This window comes from Xenopus laevis, chromosome 1S, assembly GCF_017654675.1.
Source record: "Xenopus laevis strain J_2021 chromosome 1S, Xenopus_laevis_v10.1, whole genome shotgun sequence".
In the NCBI taxonomy this organism is placed as follows: Eukaryota; Metazoa; Chordata; class Amphibia; order Anura; family Pipidae; genus Xenopus; species Xenopus laevis.
Genome location: NC_054372.1, coordinates 84,228,794 through 84,249,520, shown reverse-complemented (window position 1 = coordinate 84,249,520; position 20,727 = coordinate 84,228,794). Strand labels below are relative to the sequence as shown.

Here is a 20,727-nt window from a genome sequence, read left to right as displayed (position 1 = left end):
GGGACTCCTGTAAACACCGTTACTCAATGAGCAACTTAATTCTTTAATGCAAACAATAGTCGGGAACCCTTCATTCTCACCAGGATTACATTCTTGAAGCTTCGAGAAATGGACACAGAACCATCTTGGCACTATTAGATCGCTCTTGGGTCCAAGTAGTATGAAATCCTTCCAGCTCTTACAGATTTCATATGGGTTTACGGGCTCTGACAAATATGCTTATACCCAAGTTAGGCATTTTGTTCAAACTACGATACAAAATATGGTCACTAAAGATTTAACAGTGTTTGAAACCATATGTAATAATTGCCCTCTTGCTAAAGGAATGATTTCTTTGCTCTACACCCAACTGTTGGGAGTCACACTACAATCACAGCCTGCATATTAGGCAGTGTGGGAACAGGACCTGCCTATCCCATTGCCAGGAAATGTATGAAATAAGATCTGGGCATCTACTAAAGTGGTTTCTGAGAACGATACTACTAAGGAACTATCTTAAAAACCCCTTACCAGATGGTATATGACTCCACAAAGGAAAAATAAAATTTCTTCATCACACTCGCCCCTGTTTAATTATTATTTGAAAAATGAAAAAACTTTGAGTAAAAAAAAAATGTTCTCTCACCGTCTTATAATATTTTGCTCCAACTCTTTTGTAACGAATCAGGTACTTCAGGGGAAACATTTCTGGAAGTGGCCAAGAATGAGGAGGGTCCCATCTCAGGAGTAGTTTTCTACTCTCCCCAGTAATTATAGAAATCCTTACATTCTCAGGTGGATCCGGGCGTACTATCAGAAGTTAAAACAAGCACAGTTTATTTTACAGGTATCTCATGTTTATACAAAAATATCAATAATTAGGGACAACTATAAAACAGAAAGGTAGTTCACAAAGTAATGAATGTGACAAATGTACTTTTCATTTAACCTATGTTGCTGAGTAAATTTGAATATATTTATATGAATGAATCTATTTAAATGAATCAGTTTTGTACAGTATATGGGTAATGAAACCTTGCCTAATCTACTTACTGATATCCTCCACTATAAAAGGCAACAGGTGCGTGATGGACCCCAATGGGTTTTTGGCTGTGACATTAAGAAGATATGGAACCTCTGCGAACATCTGAAAGTCACTTATAATACAGCTGTTTGGATGCAGTTTAGATTGCTCACACTGACTGTCAGGTTCTGATAAACCCAACCTATAGGATTAGAAAATCCAACCAATGGTTATTTAAATTAAAGGGCTGTCTTAAGTAGGTAATCATAATAGAATTATTGTCACAAACTGTATAATTATTGCATAGTAAATGCCTGGTCACACATAAAAAAGTTAAGCTACCTGTAAGTTGTAATGAATGTGGTATTCAGTTGAGTATCATGATGGAGATTCCATGTACATTGAATCTGCTCTGGATAACTTGTAGCCCAACATCGGCTAGTCAAGTTCATTGGCGGAACTAGGACACAGTAAAACAATTATCACTTGGTTCAGAACTGTCCAGTAAATGTATCAAGTAAATATCATATGCCAAATCTTAGTTTTACAAATGTTGCCTTCAATACTTCACATTCTGCCTACAAATTATACAGTATGTTTATAAGTATATGTGAAGTATCCTGTTTATAATGTAAGGCAGGTATAGATGAGCCCACAAGTGACATTTGGGCAGAACAGATCTACTGATGTGTCCTTATTTGTGTGATGTATTTACACTAGTGTGCACCCCTCCAGGTCCTATTATACAGACTAATGTACATATGTCCATCACTGTCATTTGAGATTTGAGTGATATGCTTTATATTATAAGTCTGTGAGTACCGATCGGTTACCCTTGAGTGTCTGCACTGTGGTAGCATTGGAGATTAAGTTATATATTTTCTGATGTGCAATGTGCACTACATTGGTCTGTGAGTACCCAATTATACCATAGCTACTCATGGTTGTTTCTGCAGTAAGGTAAATTAATTATGGACAAGACCAACAAAAACTGGTTTATAAATTAATACACACTCAGAAGTTAACAAAAGATAATGGGGGTCATTTATAAAGACTGGGCAAATTTGCACCTGGGCAGTAACCCATGGCAACAAATCAGATGATTGCTTTCACTGCTCAACCTGCAGCTGGATGAAAAAAGCTAATCACTGATTGGTTGCTAAGGGTTACTGCCCAGGTGCAAAATTGCCCATTCTTTATAAATGAGCCCCAGTAGGTTTTCCATACTTCAATACAAGTGTCATAGAAATTGGACAGGATCAGACTGTGCCAGCAGGACACCCGGAAAAAAACTGGTGGGCCCCCACAAACCCAGGCCCCCTACCTGCACCACTGCATAAAATATTAGAGTAAGCATGTGTGCGCATGCTTGCAGAGAACTGCAAGGGCACGTACTGTACGTCAGGATGGGGGCCCTGGAAATTGTGAGATGGGGCCCTTCAATTGGCAGCCCCAGGCTGCCCCTGGCCCAGTTCAACACTGAAACTGTTTTTATTTGTTTCCTGGTCTATAGCCATAATTTTTGGAAAGGAAGCAATTTAGCAGGTGAATGCATCCATTTAAAGCTGCCAAGATGTATTCTTTTTGTAAATTCATATTGTTCTATACTGGTTGCTTTTCCTGTTTATGATACCCATAGCCATACTGTATGTCATTGTGAAGTTACATCAGTGGCATTCAGTCTGTAGGGTGGCGCTGTCATGATTACACTGCTTATTTCCAAAATCTGTCCTCATTTCCTGAGGGCAACCAGTTTACTTTTGGTACTCCAATTTGATCCTTTGTCTGCTTTGATAGTCACATCATATTTTTGTTGTGTGTTCTGAACTGTGCTGGTATCTCCAGGCCCACTGACCTCTTTGACCCTTGATTTGCCTTGGCCTTATTTTGACCTCAAACCTATTCTTCACCAAAAAATTCCTAGTAAGTCTTGGGTTCTGCCCAAAGGGAAAGGTTAAATGATCAGGGAAGAAGACGCAGTATTGAGCATAAAAAATAGGGCTCCTTTTTATCAACAAGAGAGAATATTGTAGCAGTCAGCAGCATGGAAAATGCACTGATTACACTTCTATATTGTTGCTCTAACCCTGCTCAGTCCTTTCTACCTGCCATTCAGAATGGAGCACTGCTGTAGCTATGGATGCATGGGAACCCTGGAACCAGGGCCGGATTTACATAGCAGAAGCCCCTAGGCCCACAGACATTCATCGCCCGTCCCCTCCTCTTCCTTCCTTTTCAGCATTGGGTCTGTAGTACTGGGGATTGTTGCACTTTTAAATTAAAAAAATTAAAAACGATTGTATCTCTTGTGAATCCCCAGTGCTTCCGAACCAATTTGGGTGTGGTTGGGCGGCATGCTCCCCCCCTAAAATTCTGCTGCCCTAAGCCGGATCTTTGTGGCCTTTCCACAATTCCGGGCCTGCCTAGAACTAGTGCCAACTCCTGACCAGACAGTAGCATCAGGGTTCTCTGTGTGCTCAGTATCACTAGGCACAGTACTCCTGTGTCTAAAGAATCAGGCACAGAAGTCAATTGCACAATGATCTAACAATAGATGGACTTCCATGCAATTGCATCCCTTTTGCTATGACATGCACAATTAGTTGGGTTAATTGTGGCTTGCTTACGAATTGACTTTCTCTACGGGGACTTTGAGAATAAACATTTTTTTTAAATATGTGAATGAATTCTGGTAGTAAAAAAGTGATACAGCTTAATATACTGGTACAGATTTTACATTTTGTATTGTATTGTATTGTCATCATCGTTGATAAAGATCCCCAGGGTGTCAGAACTATTGGAATAGATGCTATGTGATCTTGTAAAAACAACAACCAATGTTAATCAAAGGAAGTGCAGATCAATTTGATTTTGAAATAATAAGTCTCCTTGTTAAGTTCAATAAAAATTTCCAGAAAAAGACAGCTTGTTTCTTAAATGTCAAATGGTGCATTTTGCCTTACACACAATTTCTAGCTCAGGGGTTCCTGAATGACAGATGATTAAAACAAACTAGGTATCTATTTAACGATGTACTCACATCCCATATGTAATTCTATCTCTGTTAAGGTTTGGTTGCTGTGAATGTCATGGCACGTATAGATTCCTTCTTGGTCCTTATGCACCTGCAGCAGTGTTAGATGAGTCTTACTTAAATTCTCTTTGTTATGATGAATCTTCTTTCCATTTAGTCTCCATTCCATATCAGATAAAGTATCACAATGCAGAACTACATCTGTTTCTATTTGCTGATATTGTTGCCGAACAGGATGCAACCCTATGAGGTGAAAAACTCAGCATGATTAATTCCAAAGTGTTTACATATATTCTGTATTTAAAAAGACAAATATAATGTTTTCCTAGTAAAATTCCATAGATCCTATATACAGGTATCATAAAATATACTCATAAATCTCATACAGATGAAGCCACTTTGGTTTGTGTGTTTGACACAGAATAATAGTAAAATTCCATAGATTCCATATACAGGGATCATAAAAATATACTCATAAATCTCATACTGTATGTGCAGCATCTGTAAATGTGATCAAGCATTTCTGCTGTAGAATCATAAATAGGTACATAGACTAGTATGGCTGGGGAAAACAGAAAGAGCAAACAGTCTTTTAGGACTTGCCCTTTTACATCTCTTGCCTTGAACCACCATTTTGTGATGCTCTCTGTGCTGCCTCGGAGATCACCTGACCAGAAATACTACAACTGTAACAGGAAGAAGTGTTGAAGCAAAAGACAGAACTCTGTGACCTAACAAGTATGGTTTGTTGGTATGTTTGTGTGCACAGTGAATCGTATGATCCCAGGGGGCTGTCCTTATTTTTTAAAATGGCAATTTTCTATTTATGATTACCCAATGGCACATACTACTAAAAAAGTGTATTATTATGAAAATGGTTTATTTACATGAAGCAGGGTTTTACATATGAGCTGTTTTATGCAATATCTTTTTATAGAGACCTACATTGTTTGGGGGGTATAGTTTTCCTTTAACATGTTCTAGAATGAATGTTTAAAGGGATTGTTCACCTTTAAATTAACTTAACTAAACTAGTATAATATAGAGAGTCCATAAAAATATATATGGACTTCCCTTTAATTGAGATACACGAATAGAAGAGTTGATTATGGACTTTTTTATATGGACATTCACTGAAAATATTTAGATTTTCCATTGCAATTTAGCTTTTTATTATATTATAAGCTTTGTCTATTGGGGTAATGTACTTAATCACCAGTAGATGTCACTGTTTTATTTCCTATAAAAGCAACATTGCAGCATCACTATCACTGAGGAAGGGACATGTGGTCCCGAAAAGTTTGATCGTGATTGCAGTGTCTGCTAGCACTATGGAATAAAATTGGCATCGCCCCGTTGCAGCATACTAAGGTATTGGCGTTTTTTTTCATATTGCATTAAGTGCTGGCGTGTGGCTTGGCCAGTGCCATTACCTTACACCCCATACACAGAAGTCTTTTGAATCCTGAGTCAGTTTGCAATTGCTTTTCAAAATGTTCTCATTATTTTATTAAAACAAATTTGACCAAACTCCAATCAACAATTTTGGCTTATTTATAAAAAAATAATTTGGTGCAGAAAAAGACTTGAGAAAAAATTCAAATTGTACACATTTTTTAGATTTCATTTTTTTATGATTATCACCTGAAAAACACATATTATTCAGATTATTGTGCAAAACCCAGCGCAGATCATGATATCTTCCAATTTTAAAATGGACAACTTTGTGGTCAGTGCATCAATATTTGTTGCCACCTTTGAGTTCCACAAAAACTGAACAAGTGGGTGAGATGATGGTATATAGAGTGGAGCAGTGATGTATGGGGGTGGGGTTATGACATTTGGGGGTGTTTGTGCCTCATGTGGGCAGAGTTTCACATGAGAGGTAGTTATTGGTCAAATTATTCTTCACGTTTCCCAAGGCTGAAACCAAAACAGGCACTTGTGACCCGAAGAGCCCTAAGAAAAACCAAACAGGTGGCAACCCTAGCTCACCCCCCCCCCCGATTCTTCATCTGAACTTGCAGACTGCAACCGGGCAACAAGGCAATTGGAACTGTTCCATGTTTGCTCCTTGCAAGTACATAATTCGAATACCGGTATACAACTTCATATCTTCATCTTTTGTTGTGAGATTGTTTTGTTCGTAGGAATTCATTATCCAGGAGGATTATATGGGGACTACGATTTAAATTATCTGTCTTGCAAGAACCAAACACAGTGTAGCTTCAATTTTCCTGCTTCCCCTGTTTAACGTAAGAAATAACAAAACCCAACATTTTTTCATGATTAAAATATATATATACAGTATATATATATATTATTTGTTTATTTATTTTTTTGACATATATTTTATATTTAAATTACTAGATGATTAGATAACACTAAGAAGAACTACATTGCAATAACTGTGATGTAGCAATGTTTTGAAGCAGGACACTATTCCAGGAATCTAGTGTGTATGGGAAAGAGGAAGATGTGGTATGATTCTCTGGTATGTTCCAGTGTGACTACTAAACCTACCTCAGCTATATATTTTTTTATACTTAAAAGCCTATATCTCGTTACAGATGTAGAATTAAACCAAAATGCTAGCATATTTTGAAAACTTGTTTTCCTGGGTAAGCTAAACAATCCCACTGGGAAAGGTCCCAGCAAACCTTATACTCTATTGAAAACCTCATATAATAAGTACCGTAATAAACTTGTATAGGCTGAACCGAGGAAACAAGACCCATTCTTGTGTCCTCCACTGATGGGGATATTTGTTCTTAGAGGAAAAAGAAAAATGTAGAGCATTAGTTTGAAGAAATGCCCCACTATTTAGAGGGCACCAACATATGCTGCAGTGCTGCACAATACATATATCCAATAAATATATATGTATACAGTATATCCTGCTCAATAGATTTAAAAGTAACCTTTTGGAACTTTGAAGTTTTTAAGCCTTTCACTGCAGCCGATTTGGAGAATTTAGTACTTTTATTGCCAGATCATTTTGAACATTTTAAGGACCTTTCCCAGTGGGATTGTTTAGCTTACCCAGGAAAACAAGTTTTCAAAATATGCTAGCATTTTGGTGTAATTCTACATCTGTAACGAGATATAGGCTTTTAAGTGTATAAAAAATCCATAATTTCCATAATAGGAACACATATATCAGCAGCATAATTTATTTTATGCACGGGAAAGCGCTATTTCTCCAGAACACACCAGAGAACCAAATATATATAGTTTTATGGAGATTTCTCACTTATATAGGTCAAAAATCTCGAAGCAGTTCCAAATTCCCAAAGCACCACTCCACAAACTGCATACTTCTGATTTCAAGGCCAAACATTCCACTAACAGTAGGTTTATCCTAGAATAATACACGTTATGTATAATGTGCAGACTATTACACATTATACATAACAGATTCTGATGAATCCAAAACAATACATCTTTATAGTGCAAACTACCAGGTTGCAATTCTTTCCTAAAGTTGTACTTTTTTATACAAATCTGTAAATTTTTTGAAAAATTACTTCAAGCTTCCACTTTGCAGCATCTTTTCTCCCATATACTACGGTACCAAGATGAAACACCCTAAAAATGAATGTGTGGGGTCTACTGAATAGTTTGATGCCCAATGTGTATAGATTTACCTAAGTATGTGGCATATAGGGGCCCCAAAATAAAGACACCCCTTTTGAGCTATCAGTCCTGCAATTCCAGATACTGCAAAATCAACACATTTACAGCATTTTTTGACGGATAAAGGAAGAAAAAAGTACATTCATCCCAGAAAACCATATATGTTTGGAAAGTACACATTCCCCAGAATCCAAATTGGGTAAACGTCTTTCAACTCCAAAGCAACAAGCTGAAAATCACCTCAAAGCTTCCAACTTGAAGCATCTTTTCTCCCACATACTATTGGGTACCAAGATAAAACATCCTAAATATGAATATGAAAGCCTTGGGTCCGCTGAACAATTTGATATGTACATAGGTTTATTGAAGTATATAGCATGTAAAGACCCCAAAATCTACCTTGTGCATTCTTATTTGATGGCTTACATTTACCTTAAAGTCACATGGATCAGAAACTGGCTACAGGATTGGGTACAGATGGTGGTTGTTAATGGTACATTCTTTACTTGGAGTACGGTTCTTAGTGGGGTCCCTCAGGGCTCGTATTGGGTCCACTTTTATTTAACTTGTTCATTAATGATTTAAGGGTGGGTATTGTAAGTAATGTATCAGTGTTTGCAGATGACACAAAACTATCTAGCCCAATTAGACAAAGCCTCTATGGTGTATTATCCTTTGTATGCAAGGCTGCTGTTGAATAGCAATTCTACTCACACTTAGGAAGAGATCGTATCGCAGAAAATGAAGGTTCGTCGGATCTGTTACTGGTCGTTCGTGTTAGGTTAAGAGTGCAGAATAGTGTAGTACCTCACAGTACGTTTGGAGATTTCGCCGATAATGCGCTTACCTGGTATCGCTGTAAGAATAGCGTGTAATTCAATGTCAGTGTGGATGCGGCTGGTAGCGGCTCCCTTCAAGCCGGCTGCTTCAAAGTTGGTGCTTTTACGCTGACAGGAAAGGTTTTCTCAGGTAGCGGTCAGGCTTTTCTCCCAAATGTCAAAGTCTGCGTTCTCTCCCACGTGGTTTAGCGATTCGGTTGTAGTGTGGTTTGGCGATGTCCGCAAATATCTCTAAAGGATTCGTTTGTCCAAGTACATTACTTAGAAAATAGAATTCAGGGCACATTTTTGCCTTATTAGAAATTCAATTTATTCACATAAAATAGTTACAGGCCCAACGTGTTTCGTATCCAATGATACTTCATCAGGGGCTATTTCCCATACTCCTTCTTGGAAGGTTTTTTTATCCCCTCTGTGGGAGGTTCCTTCAATTAAAATTCCAACAATTAAAATTCCATTCGTTTAGTAACATTGTGCATTGAATAGAGCACACTTTAAGTAATCATATATTGGCATTGTGCAATGAATAAAACACACTTTAAATAGTCATATTAAAACAATCAGTCTTTTAAAAAGCATTTTATATCTATATCGATATTCAGACCATTAGGGGTCAGGGTCTTTAATTTGTGTACGTAAATAGAATTAATCCAGCACACGAAATCTGCTCAAGGGTTATTACCCATGTTTAATGTCAAGCCAAACAGGTTACAACGTTTCGGGGGCATACCCCTTCGTCAGGGGGTACGCCCCCGAAACGTTGTAACCTGTTTGGCTTGACATTAAACACGGGTAATAACCCTTGAGCAGATTTCGTGTGCTGGATTAATTCTATTTACGTACCAGTTGTTGGAGGTGCCGTCCTCCTATGTTCCATGCACCGTGAACGTTGAAAGAGGGACCAGGTGTGCATCTGCATTTCGTTTGGCTGAAGTTCTTTAATTTGTGTATCCAGAAAGTTTCTTCTTGTGATATTAAAAGTAAAATTTAAATTAAATTAATTTTGATTTATACTAGTGAGAAATGTTTTTAGTGACTGTTCTGGACCTTTTCCAGCATAACTAGGAGCGAATCTAGTTCCCATCGCTCCTAGTTATGCTAATCTATTCATGGGATATTGGGAGAAATATAATATCTATCCCCTACTTAATCCAAATAACGGACTAATAGCGTGGAAACGCTACATAGATGATTGCCTTTTTATCTGGAAAGGTCCAGAACAGTCACTAAAAACATTTCTCACTAGTATAAATCAAAATGAATTTAATTTAAATTTTACTAGCGATTTCAGTACACAGAGTGTAAATTTTCTGGACCTGACAATAGCAATAGATAACAACAAATTTGTGACTAGCTTGTACCGTAAGCCCACTGACTGCAATGGCTTTATCCTCAATTCGAGTTGTCACCATAAGAAATGGTTAGAAAATATTCCTCTTAGTCAATTTAATAGAGTCAAAAGAAATTGCAGCAAATTAAGTGACTATGAAAAAGAATGTAACGTACTATATAATCAATTCAAAGAAAAAGGGTATAGAAAAGAAACTGTAGATAAAGCCAAAAAGATGTGTGATATGAAAGATCGAAACGAAATGTTGAAAAATAATTACAAAAAACGAGAAAACACCCAAGATAAGTCTATTTAATTTATTACAACATTTAATAACTCTAATAAAAACCTGGAACAAATAATAAAGAAACACTGGCATATTTTAAGAAACGATAAAGACCTATCAGGATTTTTAACTGAAAAACCCAAAGTAATATACAAAAGACCACAAACGATAAAACAAATGCTGGTACCAAGCTGTCTACCTTTTAATGAAAGAAAAAACAATACATTTCTCAATACAGGACAAAATGGTTTTTATTCATGTGGGAACTGCAAAGCATGCAAAACCTGTAAAAATGACACAAGAAAATCTTTTAAATTCAAGTCCAATGTGACAAATGAAGAATTCAATATAAAAGATACAATTACCTGTAACAGTAAAAATGTCATATATTTATTACAATGTCCTTGTAAACTACAATATGTAGGGAGAACTACTAGAAATTTAAAGACTCGAATACGAGAACATGTAAATAATATACATAAAGGGATGACCACCCATAGTGTTCCAGCACATTTTAAAACCCACCATAACTCAGATCCGACACTACTTACCTTTATGGGAATATCCCTAAAAAGGAAACACTGGCGTGGGAGTGATATAAATAAAACAATATCACAAGAAGAAACTTTCTGGATACACAAATTAAAGACCCTGACCCCTAAATTGAATTTCTAATAAGGCAAAAATGTGCCCTGAATTCTATTTTCTAAGTAATGTACTTGGACAAACGAATCCTTTAGAGATATTTGCGGACATCGCCAAACCACACTACAACCGGATCGCTAAACCACGTGGGAGAGAACGCAGACTTTGACATTTGGGAGAAAAGCCTGACCGCTACCTGAGAAAACCTTTCCTGTCAGCGTAAAAGCACCAACTTTGAAGCAGCCGGCTCGAAGGGAGCCACTACCAGCCGCATCCACACTGACATTGAATTACACGCTATTCTTACAGCGATACCAGGTAAGCGCATTATCGGCGAAATCTCCAAACTTACTGTGAGGTACTACACTATTCTGCACTCTTAACCTAACAGGCACACGAACGACCAGTAACAGATCCGACGAACCTTCATTTTCTGCGATACGATCTCTTCCTAAGTGTGAGTAGAATTGCTATTCAACAGCAGCCTTGCATACAAATAGAGATGTCGCGAACTGTTCGCCGGCGAACTTGTTCGCGCGAACATCGGGTGTTCGCGCTCGCCGGAAGTTCGCGAACGTCGCGCGACGTTCGCCATTTTGGGTTCGCCATTGTTGGCGCTTTTTTTGCCCTCTCACCCCAGACCAGCAGGTACATGGCAGCCAATCAGGAAGCTCTCCCCTGGACCACTCCCCTTCCCTATAAAAACCGAAGCCCTGCAGCGTTTTTTCACTCTGCCTGTGTGTGCTGAAGAGATAGTGTAGGGAGAGAGCTGCTGCCTGTTAGTGATTTCAGGGACAGTTGAAAGTTTGCTGGCTAGTAATCGTTTTGATACTGCTCTGTTATTGGAGGGACAGAAGTCTGCAGGGGTTTGAGGGACATTTAAGCTTAGGTAGCTTTGCTGGCTAGTAATCTACCTTCTACTGCAGTGCTCTGTATGTAGCTGCAGTGGGCAGCTGTCCTGCTTCTGATCTCATCTGCTGACTGCTGCAATAACAGTAGTCCTTGTAAGGACTGCTTTTATTTATTTTTTTGTTGTTTTACTACTACTACTACTACTACTATAAGAGCCCAGTGCTATTAGTCTAGCAGTGTTGGGGAGTGGGACTGGTGTGCTAATCTGCTGCTCCTAGTAGTTCAGCAGCACCAACTTTAATTTTTTTTTTTAATATTCATTTTTTTTTATTTTACTTTTTTTTATTTTACTACCGCTGTAGTAGTGTATAAGTTGACCTTTTAGGCATTATTTGCCCTGTAGGCATTATTTGCACACTGTTTTCTTCAACCCGCCATCTAGCTGTGTGACCTTGTTCACATTCTGTCTAAATATCCATAATATTACCGTCTCCAGAAAAAACACCGGAGTGACTTTTTTCAAGCAGCCATAATATATTTTACGTAATCCGTATCCACCGCTGTTGTAGTGTATACGTTGACCTTGTAGGCATTGTTTGCCCAGTTTTTTTGGCCGCAGCCACTGAAGCACAGAGGCCAGAAAAAATATGCCATATAAATGCTGAAAATAGTCATTTTTTGCCATACGTTGACTCAACGTATATGGCAAAAAATTACTATTTTCAGCATTTATATGGCATATTTTTTCTGGCAACTGTGCTTCAGTGGCTGCGACCAAAAAAACTGGGCAAACAATGCCTACAAGGTCAACGTATGGCAAAAAATGACTATTTTCAGCATTTATATGGCATATTTTTTCTGGCAACTGTGCTTCAGTGGCTGCAACCAAAAAAACTGGGCAAACAATGTCTACAAGGTCAACGTATGGCGAAAAATTACTATTTTCAGCATTTATATGGCATATTTTTTATGGCAACTGTGCTTCAGTGGCTGCGTCCAAAAAACTGGGCAAACAATGCCTACAAGGTCAACGTATGGCAGTTGTTTAAAGAGAACAGTAGATTACTAGCCAGCAAAGCTACCTAAGCTAAAATGTCCCTCAAATCCCTGCAGACTTCTGTCCCTCCAATACAGAGCAGTATCAAGCAGATTACTAGCCAGCAAACTTACTATCATCTGTCCCTGAAATCACTAACAGCTCTCCCCCTACACTATCTCTTCCAAGCACACACAGGCAGATTTTTCAGATACATTTTTGCCCTTGATCCCCCTCTGGCATGCCACTGTCCAGGTCGTTGCACCCTTTAAACAACTTTAAAATCATTTTTCTGGCCAGAAATGTCTTTTCTAGATGTTAAAGTTCGCCTTCCCATTGAAGTCTATGGGGTTCGCGAACCGTTCGCGAACCGCTCGCATTTTTGCGCAAGTTCGCGAATATGTTCGCGAACTTTTTTTCCGACGTTCGCTACATCCCTACATACAAATGATAATACACCATAGAGGCTTTGTCTATCTTGTTCCTATAGGATTTCCCCATGTATCTTCAGCGCACCTCCATCACCCCTATGAACTTTTTTGAAACGTGGATAAGTGGATCCATTAACTGAATATTGGTACAGCTCATCTCCCCTGTCACATTTGGACTAAACACAGTTTTTACCTCATTACTAATTGTTTATCTAGCCCAATTAATTCCACAGGATCTAGACAAACTAGCAATCTGGGCAGCTAAGGGACAAATGAGATCCACTGTTGATAAATGTAAAGTCATGCACCTGGGATGTAAAAATATCCAAGCCACTTATACCCTTAATGGGACTGCACAATGCAAATCCATTATGTAAAGGGACCTTGGCTGTAGTAAGCAGTGCCAGTCAGCAGCATCAAGAGCAAATAAAATCTTGAGCTGAATTAAAGGGGCATTGATTCATGGCAGGAAGGGGTCATTCTTCCACTGTATAGAGCACTGGTAAGGCCCCATCTAGAATATGCCATACAGTTTTGGTCTCCATCACTCAAACAGGACATTATTGTATTAGAGAGGGTGCAGAGAAGGGCAACTAAGCTGGTAAAAGGTATGGAAAATTGGGGTTGTTTACGCTGGAGAAGAGGCGCTTATGAGGTGATATGATAACTATGCATAAATATATAAGGGGATCATATAATAATCTCTCTAATGATTATGTACCAGTAGGTCTTTCCAGCTGACGCAAGGTCACCCATTCCAATTAGAAGAAAAGAAGTTTTGCCTAAAAATTTGGAAGGGGTTTTTATACAGTGAGAGCTGTGAAAATGTGGAATGCTCTCCCTGAATCAGTTGTACAGGCTGATACATTAGATAGCTTTAAAAAAGGGGTTGGATGGCTTTTTAGCAAGTGAGGGAATACAGGGTTATGGAAGATAGCTCATAGTACAAAGTTGATCCAGGAACTAGTCCGATTGCCATTTTGGAGTCAGGAAGGAATTTTTTACCCCTCTGAAGCAAATTGGAGAGGCTTCAGATGGGTTTTTTTGCCTTCCTCTGGATCAGCTAGCAGTTAGGCAGGTTAATAAAAGTTAAAAGTTTTAACTTGATGGACATTTCTTTTTTCAACCTAACTTACTATGTTACCTTAATTTATAAACACTGACAGTTTTATGTGGGGTAAGAGTTACAAAAAATTATGGTGACCACTGAAAACCATATGTAGGGACCTGCAGGGTTAATTCCCCTACGATCGAAACCACATGTCTGGAAATCCCCTTTTGAGCTAAAGGGTCTACCTAAAGCCTTGGCAGGGGCAGAAGCCATTGTGCCTGTGCAGCATGGCAGATACTGGAGGGTGTCATTATATGTCGCTGCTGCACCACTTTTCTATAAATAGGAGATGACATGTGCTCATGTTTGGATTTGCTCATTTTACTTTACTAAGGACAGAGTGGGAGTAAGACTCTGCCCATCAAGATGTAGAGGCAGGAGGACTCTGAGGCTGGGGTGCGGCAGCCCCAAGCCTGGGAGCTAGACCACAAGGGTCTGAAGCTCCTGATTTCCAAATCTGTATTTATGAGTACTTGAGCTATAGACAGCGCTGGGAGCTGGTTGTGAAGAGTAATCTCGGGGTCTATCGTGCTCGCTATGGACAGTGCTGGGAGCAATACCCTAAAGGTTTAAAGCAAGTAGGATTGCCTGGAGCTTCTAAGAACTTCATTGCTGTGCATGCCTGTTCCAGCTCTGGAGGAGCCTACCCATCTGAGTGAATCCCCCGGGTGAGTTGTGCCTGAGGGAGGGTAGAAAAAGAATAAGAATCCAGCGTATCTCCTGTTTGTGAAACAGGCTTTTTGTGTGCCTGCCACGTGGGAGCCAATATCTTGTCCATTGGGAAAGGTATTTGGGGAAAGGTATTTGGGGCGTGTGTGTACAGCTCTAAATGTTTGTATATGTGTGTGTATGTGTGTATGTAAGTATGTGTGTGCAAAAGAGAAAAAAAATCCAGAAAAGCAAAAAAAAGCTAGATTTAGTCAAATGTAAAGTGTGTGTGTGTGTGTAAATGCATGTGTGTGTGTGTATGTGTAAAGAAAGGGCACTTACTGTTTCTGCATGCAGTAGGGCCTTTGCAGCGTTAGAGGGCCCCAGGATCTCAGAGCCTACACAACGCAAAGTGAATGGGCAGGTGATGTGAGGCTGGAAGTCGGGTCCTGGAGATCTGCGGCTGTCCTGGAAAGTAAAAGTCGGGTCCTGCAATGATCGTTTCACAGGCTCATTGCCTAAGGGGTTGGGGGGCTTTTGCCGCTATGCAGTGAAGAAGCCCTTTAATGTGAAGCTCGTAGGTACTACGTGCTTGGTACTTAGATCATTTTTTCTGCCAGCATGAAGTACCTACATACTTGGCAGGTAAAAGTTTAAGCTCTAACTACTGCGTGCTTGGCACTTTCTCACTGTCTAAGGGGTTGGGGGCTTTTGCCACCGTACAGAGAGGAAGCCCTTTATTGTGAAGCACGTAGGTACTACGTGCTTGGTACTTAGATAATTTTTTCTGCCAGCATGAAGTACCTACGTACTTGGCAGGTAAAAGTTTAAGCTCTAACTAAGCAATGGCCTTATCACACCCAATAACATAAGCAAAAAGTTACCGGGTTTGAGATTCATATAAACAAAGTGAGTTTGTGTTTTAGAACTCTCTGCTCACAGGTCTTTAAATAGTGCTTTCCTAGATAGTGAATGCACTACTTGCTTGAGAATCCTACCTCAGCTGCTTTAAATAACTAAACAATTTAATGTGGGTGCCTACAAACTCAGCTAGGTTACTGTCCGTAACCTTATTTACTTTTTTAATATTTTGCTTCTCCCAAAATACTATCAAAGAAAAGCCCTCCTTAGTCTTTGGTCATTCACCTTCACAGAGTATATGGTTTAGAATACCCTTAGTAATCCATGACCCTGAGTGTTGCAGTTACAAAAGCATTTAATGACTTTCTCTAGCTAAAGGCAGCTGAGGCAGCAGCCACCCCCACCCCCCCATTGCACCTTGCCTTAGGCATGAGTGGCCCTGAAAGCACATGCCTTCAAATAACAAAATACTGGGAGAGTGTAAATATTATTTGCAAACTTAATTCATTTTTTTAAAGCAGGCTTAATACAATCCTGAAAGAAATACTGACCAATTGAAAAGAAAGTCATGAAAAAGGAGGAGTATATATAATCTAGCATATACTAAAATACATAGGCATGGTTGAAGTTTTAGTTACTAACAAGTTACTAACAAATAAGTAAAATTCATTTCAAGAAGTCCTAAATAAACTCATAGAATGCAGACTAACTGTACAGTGCACAATAAAGCTCTAAAATACAAATTTTATCTTGTGATGTTAATAAATGTAAACATTCAAGTCCAAGGATACATTTTTTACAACAACAATAACATGCAGAATATGGTAAGAAAGATGTTCTTTGTCATTCTTGATAATGTTCCAGTGCACTTACCCATTTTTCCTGAACTCTCAGCTTCCATAGAGCCATTCAAGTACAGGACTAGCAAAGCTGTGAAGATCAAAGTTATTCCCATATTCTAGTTCCAGTAAAACTTCTTGTTTCTAGGAAAGCTTAAGAATAAAATACACAGGACATCTTTAGAATGTGGACACTTGGGGGCAGATTTATTAAGGGTCGAAGTGAAAATTAGAAATCAAATTCAAACTCTCAAATTCAAATTATGAATTATGCAAACTCGATTTGAATTTCAATTCAAATTTGAATTTCGAGATATAAGTATATATAAGTCAATGGGAGAGGCCCAGGGATCAATTTGGTGATGTTTGCAGCCTTCCTGACATACAAGTTTTTTTCAGAGGAAAAAAAAACAAATAGATTTTTTTAAAGTCGATTTGAGTTTTTATAATTCAAATTGAATTCGATTAGAGTTTTCAGGTCGATTTAATTTGCCTGAACTGAGAAAATGCGATTTATTAAAAAAATTCTAATTTTAAAAAATCCATATGAATTCAAATTCGACCCTTGATAAATGTGCCTCTTGATATCATTTTTCAATTTAATTATTTTCAGATAGTACACCAGCAATTTTTTCAATGGCATTACGATTTTTGCTTTTTCCATTTTGTTAAGTTAAGGTCATTTGACATGAATTTCCCTCTCAATGATAGCAGTAGCAACTCAGAAATCCAGGTGTAGGCTCTCTGAACTTTTATATTTTCAGCAGCATTACAACAATATTAGCAACCATTGTACTTGACTTTAACAAAGCTCAGGTAGCTCAGTAGGGCTGAATTCAAGAAATTCAATAAATGAATTATATTTAGAGATGAGTTACCCCCATCGCTAAGCTAAACCTGGGAAATAGGAAAAATGCAACTTGAGTCGTTTGAATACAATGGTCAACAAAAACAATTAGAAAACTACTTATAATGGTGAACATTTTTGGTGCACTATATGAAAACAATGGAATTAAACAACATTTTGGAAGGCGAACTACCCTTTAATTTGCTCACGCAGAGCAGGCTGTAAAATGTAACATTTTGTTTTTTTTGTTCAATGGGAAGATGAAGTTATATTGTGGTTAAGGAGTTTTTAGCTCTGCAATAGTATATACATTGCCCTACCTTGTTAGAGAAGCTCCTTTCCACAATACTACAACTGATCCTCATAGGATCCAGATATCCTTAACTTATTTTTTTAGGCCAGAAATTCGCCAAATCAGTTTGATAAAAGCACTAATTTTCCATTAGTTATACAGTACAGTTAAAAACAGCTGTATCTCTGGACAAGGAGAGATTAGGAGCATTTTCTACCTTCACAGTGAACATGCTGCAAGCTGCATCTGCTAACCCTCTCTCTCTTCTTTGCAGTTAGAGGCACTGTCAATCCTCTTGGCAAAAAACCAAGGGGGCTGTCACATCGGTCCTACAGCATGACTATGTGCCTGCTGTTTGGAAAGCAACCAACACTAAGGGGGTTATTTACTAAAATCTGAATTTTTCTCATTATTTTATTAAAACAACTTTGACCAAACTCCCATCCACAATTTTACCTTATTTATCAATAAATTAACTCTAAAAATCTGGTGTGGGAAAAGACTTAATAAAATCTACATGCCTTTGGCAGGTTTGAGATGGAGTATTTTCTGATTTGGGTGTAATAAATCTTGAAAAATTTTAGTTTTTTTCCGCTAAAAATAGTTTTCCCCTTTAAAACTCCATCCAGAAAAAAATCAGGCTTTAGTAAATAACCCCCTAAATCACAAGTTTAGAACTTTTAGAAGTATACACACGTGCATACACAAATACACAATTTTATAAAAACTTTTTTTTAGTTCTTCTTAAAACTGTTTATTTCACAACATGGCTCCAGAGTATTCTGACAACAAACCATGCTGTTGGGTCAATTATTTTGTTATTCCATTAATTTGCCTAAATGTATTTGATTCTTGTGGCTTGTTGCAGTTTTAATCTTGTGTTGTTGTTTATTGTGCTTTTTTGGATAGCTGTGCATTTTGCTAGATAAGAGTTGAAAGATATTTTTAAGTATGTTGGCATTGGCAGAATTAGTAATTTCCCAAAATATATGGTTTCAGAAATCTGTTAGGGAACCTAAATACACAGCAGGTGTGCTTTGTTTGCAGAAGGTGTATTGCCAGCAATGAAATTTGCACAGTTTTTATTTTATGGCCTCTCCATGCCATACATTTTTTTAAAATAAATTGATGCATATTGGGCATGAAACGGTTCAGTAGACCGTTGGCATCCATAGTGAAGATGGTTTATCTTTGTTAGAAATTGTGTAAACTCTAAGTGGAGTTTTAGAAAAGTCATACAAATTTCTAAAGACTATACACAAGCATACTGTATTACATAATCCATTTTGGATTCAGGAGAATGTGCACTTTGCAAAAATATATGGTTTTCAGGGGTCCACTTATTTTTGGCTGTTACAAAATATAAAATGCATTCATGGTGCTTACTTTTCAGCAGCCAAAATGTTAACAGTGACAATTTTACCAAATCCGCCAATTTTAGGAAAGGTTTGCAGTTTGGTAGTTTAGAGTACAAAGACATTTTTATCATTTTGGATTAGGGAGAATACTTTCCAAAATATATGGCTTTCTGGGCTATATACACTTTTTCATGGTTTTATCCCATTTAGAATTTGTTAAATGTGTTGATTTTTAAGTAGCATTTGGTCGTCAAACTGTTCAGTAGACCCCTGCCATTCATATTTTGTTTTATCTTGGTACCTAATAATTTGTGGGATAGAAGATGCTGCATATTAGAAGCTTTGAGGTGATTTTTTTTTTTATAAAAACCACTAACTTGAGGAATCGTTGCAGTTAGATAGTTTGGTGTAGGAAGATGTACACATTTTCCTGTTTTGAATTCATCAGAGTGTGTTCTTTCCAAAAATGTATGTTTTTTCTATCTTTCTGGCCTTAAAATCTAAAGAATGGTGCTTAATCGAGTGATGCTTTGAAAACGGAGTACTGTGCTGCTTGGAGTTTTTAACCCAAGTCAAGACTATATAAACATATGGTTTGCCATGTTCAGGAGACATGGGACTTTCCAATTCAGTTTTAATTTTGCACATAAAATATGTTTCTGATATATGTGTATATATTTTCTATTTCTTTAGGTATTTAGAACACTATATCATGTTACAGAGATGGGATGACACAAATATATATAGAAACATTAGGTTGCTCTGAAAAAAACAATACATCATTTTCCTTGGTAAACTAAAATGCCCCTAAATTAAAAGGACACAAATTTCTGGTAATACAAGTATCAGAAGCACTAAATCTTCTAGCAGTGAAAAGGTTAAAATAAGCCATACCATATTCCCTGCTAGAGCTAGTATTTGAAACCTTTGAAGAAGCCAAAATTTTACCCTGTACACTCACCTTTAGGGAGACTAGTTTTTGTTTTGGAGGCAGACAGAGTTGTGTGACAGGGAAAGAAAGTTTTGTTTGTAACTTCCCTTTATTTCTCACCCAGGAAACACCCATAAATTAAGTTCTAGTTACCATATAAGGAGCAAGAATTTACTGTGTGTCTGTTACCTCTATTTTGGCTCAATAGCTGGCTTCCTGGACTAGTTCCAGTAGAACACGGGTTACACTGGACTCCCTCACCCAGAGTTGAGCTTTACAATGTGGAAGAGAAAGGTGAGGGTGTTTTGCAACTACACCTCTCTTGCTGCTATTCAGAAAAATAAAGGAAGAGGGCACCAGGGGTTCTTGCAAACAACAAAACAGAAAATGTTTATTGAACATCCACAGGGTTTACTCACAGCACAGTTTCTCTTCTGAGAAACTCTGGTACAGGCAACATCACATGCAGAGCATAATAGAGGCCAACACTCCCCTGCTGAGAGACTTGTCAGGAATCTCCCTTCACCTCTGCGACATGCCCCAGAGTAGTCTGGATGCCCTCAGGGAAATCCTCTATCCTGATTACCTCTCCACTGGGATCCCTACACTACAGGCAATATGGCCTGGGAGAGATACTTCCAAAATTGCCACTCCTAAGATTGCCAGCTCACATGCCACGTCACGGCTCTTTATTATGCGTGAGTCCTATACTATTTGTGAACATTCTAAGCTTGAAGTGCATTTAAAA

At 38.1% G+C, this 20,727-nt stretch overlaps 1 protein-coding gene across 3 annotated transcripts in view; it reads right to left on the bottom strand.

Annotated features, from left to right (window-relative positions):
- Positions 1 to 20,087, bottom strand: part of ebi3.S (Epstein-Barr virus induced 3 S homeolog) — a 37,203-nt gene extending 17,116 nt beyond the window's left edge. For 2 of the 3 annotated variants that reach the window (XM_041579849.1, XM_018243538.2), the window contains exons 1-6: positions 20,010 to 20,086; positions 16,586 to 16,704; positions 4,044 to 4,280; positions 1,346 to 1,463; positions 1,033 to 1,205; positions 626 to 789 (exon numbers count right to left, since the gene is read on the bottom strand). In XM_041579849.1, coding sequence (XP_041435783.1) covers positions 626 to 789; positions 1,033 to 1,205; positions 1,346 to 1,463; positions 4,044 to 4,280; positions 16,586 to 16,667 — 774 coding nt within the window. In that variant the 5' untranslated portion in view covers positions 16,668 to 16,704; positions 20,010 to 20,086. Of the gene's footprint in view, positions 1 to 625; positions 790 to 1,032; positions 1,206 to 1,345; positions 1,464 to 4,043; positions 4,281 to 16,585; positions 16,705 to 20,009 lie in introns of all 3 variants that reach the window. The other variant, XM_041579848.1, reaches the window with a different exon arrangement.
- Between the last annotated feature and the right edge of the window lie 640 nt (positions 20,088 to 20,727).